An 8,501-nucleotide genomic window follows, 5' to 3' on the forward strand; every position below is an offset into this window, starting at 1 on the left:
ACAATGTATTTGTTAATAAAACTCAACATCTTTCTATTAGTTTTTTACTTTAAAGGGGAAAACAGGAACTTAAAACATGCATGATTGTATTCATTCCTAGAAACAACATTCACACAATTACAGAATAATTTTCAATATCTTCAGTGTAAAATTTAAGGAACTCTTAAAAATTTGTGCAATGATGTCAGCCATATTTCTTCCTTTCTGAATGAAGAAACTAATAAATTCTAGAAGCAAATTCAAAGATCAGTCAAAATAAGTAATATAATAGTTCATCCTTTATTAAACAGCATTGGAACAACTGCCTAATCACTTGGGGGAAATTTAGATATACTCATTGTTGTTGTTATTGGCTACTGTCAAGTGGGCCCCAACTCATGGTGACTTAAGGCACAACGGAATGATACGCTGCCCAGTATTGCACCATCCCCTTGATCAATAGTGGATCAGAACTTTGTGATTCATTGGACTTCCATTGCTTGATTTTTGGAAGTACATCATCAGGCTTTTTTTTTTTTTTCCCAAATATACCCATAATTTACACAAAATTATAATCCAGAGAGACTGGAGATTTAAATGTAAAAAAGAAAGTGATATAATTTTTGTGAGAAGAAAAAGTAAGTAAGTATATGTATAAATTCAGGAACATTAAAGTCTCTTAAATGAGGGCAGAGAAAACATTAAAACAAATGATGAATATACCTTATTGCATTTTAATCAAATCATCCATACATCAACACCGTCAGAAGTTGTATTAAATGTTTAATGAATTGTGAAATAGGATTTGTAGCATATATGACTGGCAAAGACTAAAAATCCTCAATATATGCAAATATTGTAGAAAAGGATAAGGAATCAATGAAACTTTTCATTCAAAAACAGCCGAAAGGCAGTCACATTGTCTTCATAAGTAATTCACAAATTACTAATAAACATTTGAAAAATTGTTCTATATCATTGGCAATCAACAAATTGTGACTTAAACTAACAAAAAAATTATTTAACTCATCATTTTGGTAAGATTTAGTTGGCTAATAATACATCTTGACCTTGGTATTATCGCATCTTCCAGTCTCCAAGGACCCCATCTCAATTCCTAGTTGCCTTAGTTAGCCTCTGTTCTGCTATATTAACTATATTTTAAATTCAATAGTGACTTTGAAGCAGGGTCACCAAGGACCTTTTTTTTTTTTTTTTAACTTAGTTGATCCCACTCGTTAACAGTTGACTGTATAAAATGTGGTAAAATTTCAAGTTAATCTGTCTGTGTTAAGATGGTTAGGTCAGATCCACAACTTTTCAAAAATCAAAGAGAATACCTAGATTTTCTAATTGTCCCCTGCCTGTATACTAATCTTTCTTTCTAGTTAGCTACTCAAATTATGCAGAAATAGCTCCATTCTTGTTACACTGAAATTGTGTTTCATGATAAAATGTTAGACATGGGGATAGGAAAATTGAGATAGCCCGTGCATGTATTTACACTGTGACGTTTTAGGGGAAGTTCAATGAGAAAGCAGGACTAGAAAGAATATCCATATCAATACTTTGTGCATTCCACTAAGGACCTTTATGGATAAAACGAATACTAAAACCTGAATAAAAGACCAAAGGGTAAGCATTTTAGTATTTTTCAAGCCAATTATTTTTTTTTTCTTAAATTGGGTAAAACATTTAAAATCTTCCATGACCATATGTATGCATATAATCATAAATATATATATATATATATATATATATATAAAATCTGGATAGTCTGTAAAGATATAAGAAATTAATTTCACTTTTGAAATGTCATTGCTTTTTGAGAATATTAATCGTAGAAGCAAATGAAGATGTTTTCAGACCTGATTTATGAATTGATTAAGTATGTGGTCAATAAAATTGTCAAATTTGATGGGCATCCAAGGTGATATCTACTATCCGCACTGCAAACATGCACCCATGCACATACATACACCATGTCAAAAATGTAAATATGTTTCCCCAATTTAGTGAACATTGGTCTGACATTTCATTTACAAAATATCTTGTCTTTGTTAAAATGTAAATACCATTTGAAGTCCAAGTATATTAACCAGAAGTTAACACCTGCACAACAATTAGAATGTTTCTAAGGTAGGATTCCAAAGTAGGCAACTAGAAGGACAAAAGAACTTTTTTGTATCCTGAGATAATAACCAAGATTAGCCAGGACTTTAGCTAGAGGTTACATTGGGGATAAAGAGAAAATGGCTGCAAGAAGGAGGGAAGGTGGGTTGTGGAAAACATTGCCCTTTTTCTCAACGTGAGCTATTGCAGTTCAAATGTGAATCTGCACAACAGCAGAGGATATTAGCTTTAGACAATTTCTTTTCTTCTTGTCCCTGAGCCTATATCAGTGTTTGATCTCTCTCATAGTGTCTACAGAATCTCAATCCTGGCTCCCCTTACAATGATTCCATATGAGACAATTGCCCCAGAAAAGAAACCAGGCAGTGGGCTTTGGTTGGAACTAATCATCTAATCACACACCATCCAAAAGAAATGCCAATTCTGGTCAAACTGGACTACAGTCTAGGTAAAAAACCCAAACCAAACCCCCTGCTGTCAAGTTGATTCCAACTCATAGCAACTCTATAGGACAGAACAGAACTGCCCCATAGAGTTTCCAAGGAGCACCTGCTGGATTCAAGCTGCCAACCTTTTGGTTAGCAGTCATAGCACTTAACCACTACGCCACCAGGGCTTCCACAGTCTGGGTAGTTAGCCCTATACACTATCATATACTATCAGTGAAATCTAAAAGAATATCCCTAACAGATTTTAAAAAGGCTTTTTAACAGAAAGCTCAGGTTTAGTTAATACAAGTTATCTTTGGTTCATAATCTAAATCTTTCTGAAGACCTTATTTTACTACGCTTTTCCTTATGATTCCTGTTTTTTGTTTGTTCTTTGTGTTGTTTTTCTTTTTTTTTTCTCATAGCCTATATTGTCATTGTTGTTAACTGCCTTTGAGTCGACTGCTTACTCATGGTGACCCCATAGTGTATAAAAGAGTTGAACTTCTCCATAGGGTTTTGTTGGCTGTAATCTTTATGGAAGCAGGTTGTCAGGTCTTTTCTTCCATGGAGCCACTAGGTGGGTCTGAACTGCCAACTGATTGCAAACAGCATGCACCACCCAGGCTCCTATAGTTAATATTAGAAAGAAGAATTTAAGTGAAAAGACTTGTGAAGTTTGACCACTAAGCTTAGAAATTGAGTGGTTATGTCTTACTGCTCAAAAAATCATTGCAGTGATGTACCAGGGAGACATGTCTCATGTATCAAACAGTTATATTGAAGGTAGTATCTTCGATATGAGTGCAGTACTTTCTACACAGACTTTAGGAGTATGAGAAATCTTTCAAATAGAATCTTGAAATATGAGTAAAGAAAATATCCTGATCTTTTAAATATCTATGATTTTGTGTATTTATTCTGAAAAACTATTCTATTTCTGCAAGTGTGTTAAGATCTGAGTATGCCGTTATGAACAAAATAGGTTCTTACCTCAAGAACATTAGAGTATAATGGGGAGACAGAGCAATAAATGAGCAATACAATACAGCTCTGAGATAGGGATGATAGGTACAGGAACTTTTAAAATGGAAAGAAAGTTATTATTTCTTCATATACTTTCCTCTCCCACCTTTCGTCCCTTCTCCTTTGTGACTTCGCTTACGCATATGCTAGGCCTTTCAGAACGTTCCTAAAGTGCACTGATGCTCTGTTCATGGATTGTTTTCATTTTTTTCTATCCACTTCATTTTTCGATACTTTCTTGCTATTTCTTCACCTTCACTAATTTTCCTTCTGCAGCATCTAAAATTACTCTGAATCCCATCCAGTATATTTTTCAAGTCAGAAATCGGGTTTTTCCTCTCCAAAATTTTGATGTGTTTCTTTCAGTTATCTGACATGTCTCTACTTAATATGTTCAAACTTTTCTCTATTTTCTTGAGTATATGGAAAATAGTTATTACAATGGTTTTATTTTCCACTTTTTCTATCATGCATGCTTTTCCTGGGTTTGTGGCTATATATTAATATTTCCCTTATTAAATATGCCTATTTTGTTGCATACCTGTTCATTTTTCATTAGCCTTCAGACATTGTGAGTTCTTCAGTGCTGGGTATTCTTGACCTGTGTTCTTGGTTACGGTTATATTACTTGGAAATAAATTGATCCTTTTGAGGTTTATGTTTGCCTTTGTTAGGTGGGACCACAACATCTCCTTTCAGTCTATGGATTATTTACTACTGAGAAAATAAACTTCTATGTACTCTACCAAATTCCCTTGAATTATGAGTTTTCCTTTCAAATGTGGAAGCAGGAACTATTCCCAGCCCTGTTCTATCTTCAGAATTTTTCGCTTTATTAATTTTTGGTGGTTCTTTTCCTAGCCTCAGTAGTTTCCTTATATGCATGCAACAATTAGTATTCAGTTGAAGGCTTGTGACTTGTGGGCTTCTCTTTGAATATCCCCAGTTCCCTTTCCTACATCTCTTTCCTCTCTAGTACTCTGCCTTGTAAAATTTAGCCATTGTGGCTTTCCCAAATTTACAGCTTTGTCCTCTGTTAACTTTGGAGGATGACCAGTCTGCTCCTGCTTTTTCCCTTCATTGTGTTGCAGCATGAAAATGCTAGTTAGTAAACTGTGTTAATTGTACATTCACCCCATTTGCTTCTCCCTCGCAGGTGTAACTGTCCCTTGATACCTGATGCTTGATATCTGAAAATTGTTGTTTCACATATTTTCCTAGGTCTTTTCTAATTTTTTTTCCAATGGAAAAATAAATTTAAATATTGTTCCTCCATCTTGATTTGAAGTGGAAATCTTCTGGCCATTATTTCTTTAAATATTGCATCTTCTTCTGTCGTTTTTATCTGGTGTTTCACACAATTGTTGGGATTTTTACTAAACCCTTTATGTGTATTGCTTGCTTTTTATATGTCTTACATCTATTTGTCCCTCTGTGCTTTAATCTAGGTGTTTAATTTTGATATATATTCCCATTTCTTTATTCTTTCTTCTACTGTATTCTGGCTACTAATTTTATTTTCTGTTTATTTTTAACTTGAAAGTTTACATTTCATTTCTGTTTATAGGGTCCGTGGAAATTCTTCTTCTTGTTATATAATGTCCTGAGTGTATTAATTTGAGTTATCCTAATATGTCTGTACTTGGAAAATGGAATTTCTAAATCTTTTGTTTGTTTTGTTCTCTTTATTTACTTTAGCTTTCAGTTATGTGGTCATGTCGCCTCCAATGATTGTTAAATTTGTCTTTGTTTCTCTTACGTCACTGTGGGTATTACATATGAAAAACTTGTACAAGGCAAGGTCATGGAAGCTCCCCAGACACATCCAAACTCCCTGAGGGGTGGAATTACTGGGCTGAGGTCTCTGCAAACTATGATCTCCAGGACCATCTAGCTCAGTTGGCATAACATAGTTTATAAACAAAATGTTTTACACTCTACTTTCGTGTGTAGTGTCTGGGGTCTTAAAAGACTGTGAGCAGCCATCTATAATACTCCATTGGTCTCACCCTTTTGGGGGCAAGGAAGAATGAAGAAAACTAAAGGTACAAGGGAAAAATTAGTCCAAAGGACTAATGGACCACATCTACCACGGCCTCCACGAGACTGAGTCCAGTAAAACTAGATGGTGCCTGGCTACCACCACTGACTGCTCTGAAAGGGGCCACAATAGAGGGCCCCAGACAGACCTAGAGAAAAATGTAGAACAAAATTCTAACTCATAAAAAAGGCCAGATTTACTGGCTTGACAGAGACTGAAGACAGCCAGAGAGTATGGCCCCTGGGCCCCTTTTAGCTCAGAAATGAAGTCACTACAGAGGTTAACCCTTCAGCCAAAGACTAGACAGGCCCATTAAAAAAAAAATGAGACGAAAGGGGCATACCAGTCCAGGGACAAGGACTAGAAGGCAGGAGGAGACAGGAAAGCTGGTAATAGGGAACCCAAGATAGAGAAGGAGGAGCGTTGACACGTCAGGGGGTTGTCAACCAATGTCATAAAACAATATGTATACCAACTGTTTAATGAGAAGCTAGTTTGTTCTGTAAACCTTCATCTAAAATACAACAAAAAAAAAAAAAGGAAAGAAAAGAAAAATCAAACAAAAAAAACTTTTAGGAGTAATTTGAAATCCTGGGTGAAGAGTTGTTTTTTCATTGGCACTTTATTTTGGCTTGGGAGTCAATTAGGCCATATCCTAATCCAATCAGAAACTGAGCTCATTATGAAAGATAGTCAATTCCAGTTCATCATAACTCCTATAGTCCTTGAAAGCCCTAAGTGAAAGTGCATGATATTTCCCAGATTATCTCATCTTTGATAGACTCTGAACTTCATTTTGTGTGCCTATCCAAACTCATGGAAACCCTAGTGGTGTAGTGGTTAAGTGCTACGGCTGCTAACCAAAGGGTCAGCGGTTCAAACCCACCAGGTGCTCCTTCGAAACTCTATGGGGCAGTTCTACTCTGTCCTATAGTGTTGCCGTGAGTCAGAATTGACTCAACGGCACTGGGTTTGGTTTAGGTTTTTTATCCAGACTCATGGGACTCACAAAAAGATATCATACCTTTCAGATGAAAAATAGTAAAAACCTCAATGGGAAATATGTTGTCAAATATCCATCTTACCTCTCTGTGGATCTTGATCCCACAAGTCCTTACTACCCTATTATCATTTTGGTGCTTTCCAAGGGATACTTTTTTTGTGTCTGTACTTGTTTTTTTTTTGTTTTTTTTTAGCCTTTCTAGTTTTCTATTTGAAAGTAAGATAGTATTTTACAAGTCTTCATAGTACTGAAGAATATTACAGAGAAAATTAAAATGATAATCAATTAAATTTTATTAAAAATGTGAAAAAAAATTTTAAACTATGGATGTAATAGACAAAACCTGATGTGAGTTTTTGAGAATAAAAAAAGAATAAAAGCTCAAATTTCTTTTCAGTGGAGTTCATTTAAAAATAAATTTTATATAGATCACTGAAAACTATAACGAATAAGAGGAAGGGGTCATTTGGTATTTGTTCTTTCTGGTGAATTGTATGTTTTCTAATTTTGTCTTTACATGCAGATTGCCTAAAGATCAAAGGTAGTAATGAGAAATCATACAGCAGTAACAACTTTCATCTTGCTGGGACTTACTGATGACCCACAGCTGCAAGTTCTGGCTTTCATCTTTTTATTTCTGACGTATATTCTGAGTGTAACCGGAAACCTGACCATTATCATTCTTACTCTCACGGATTCCCACCTTAAAACACCTATGTATTTTTTCCTCCGAAACTTCTCCTTCTTAGAAATCTCTTTCACAACGGTCTGTATTCCCAGATTCCTGTACAGTATATCAATTGGGGATAATACCATTACTTATAATGCGTGTGCCAGTCAAATATTTTTTTTTGGACTCTTTGGGGCCACAGAGTTTTTTCTCCTGGCTGCCATGTCCTATGACCGCTATGTGGCCATCTGCAAACCCCTCCATTATATGACCATCATGAACAGCAGAGTCTGTACTGTCCTTGTCCTCTGCTGCTGGATCTCTGGGTTGATGATCATCATCACACCACTCGGTATGGGCCTGCAGCTGGAATTCTGTGACTCCAATGCCATTGATCATTTTGGCTGTGATGCAGCTCCTCTTTTTAAGATTTCATGCTCAGATACATCGCTCTTAGAACACGTGGTTATAATTTGTGCAGTATTGACATTCATTATCACACTCATAGGCGTGGTTCTTTCTTACATATATATCATCAAGACAATACTAAGATTCCCATCTACTCAGCAAAGGAAAAAAGCTTTTTCAACGTGTTCTTCTCACATGATCGTTGTTTCCATCACCTATGGTAGCTGTATCTTCATCTATATCAAACCTTCAGCCAAAGAGGATGTGGACATTAATAAAGGGGTATCCGTGCTCACTACATCTGTTGCTCCTTTGTTAAACCCCTTCATTTATACCTTGAGAAATAAGCAGGTAAAACAATCTTTCAATGATATGGTTAAAAAAATTGCATTTATTTTCACAAAAGTAAGAGCACACTGAATTTGAGCAACCAAGTGAAAATGGAAGACTAGTTCCTTAATATTTCTTCTGAAGTTCCAACTAGTTGAATTAGATTAATTTTCTCATGGTCCTTTCATTCTGACTCGTGAACCTACTCTGACCAAGTAGTTCCTTACCCTCTTCAAAATCAGAATTGTTTCCATCACTAAGAGAACAAGGCCAGCCAGAGTGAAAGGCCTTGTTAATATTTCTTCTAAGCCACATAGGAATAACTTAGGAGTAATGACCATGTCACAGAGCCAGCAAATCAAGGCCTGAGAACAAAATCTATCCACTTCCTCTTTTTCTAAATCAAGTTTTTTTAGAATATAGCCTTAACCCTTCACTGGCATATTGGTTATGGCTGCTTTTAATAGAAGAATCAAGTAGTCT

General features: G+C 35.6%; 1 protein-coding gene across 1 annotated transcript; it reads left to right on the plus strand.

The window, feature by feature from the left end:
- Positions 1-7,076: 7,076 nt before the first annotated feature.
- On the plus strand, positions 7,077-8,113 carry LOC100655610 (olfactory receptor 6C2-like). The gene has a single exon (XM_003405512.3). The coding sequence runs from the start codon at positions 7,158-7,160 to the stop codon at positions 8,106-8,108; it is 951 nt and encodes a 316-aa protein (XP_003405560.1). The 5' UTR covers positions 7,077-7,157; the 3' UTR covers positions 8,109-8,113.
- The last annotated feature ends 388 nt before the right edge of the window (positions 8,114-8,501 follow it).

This window comes from Loxodonta africana, chromosome 4, assembly GCF_030014295.1.
Source record: "Loxodonta africana isolate mLoxAfr1 chromosome 4, mLoxAfr1.hap2, whole genome shotgun sequence".
In the NCBI taxonomy this organism is placed as follows: Eukaryota; Metazoa; Chordata; class Mammalia; order Proboscidea; family Elephantidae; genus Loxodonta; species Loxodonta africana.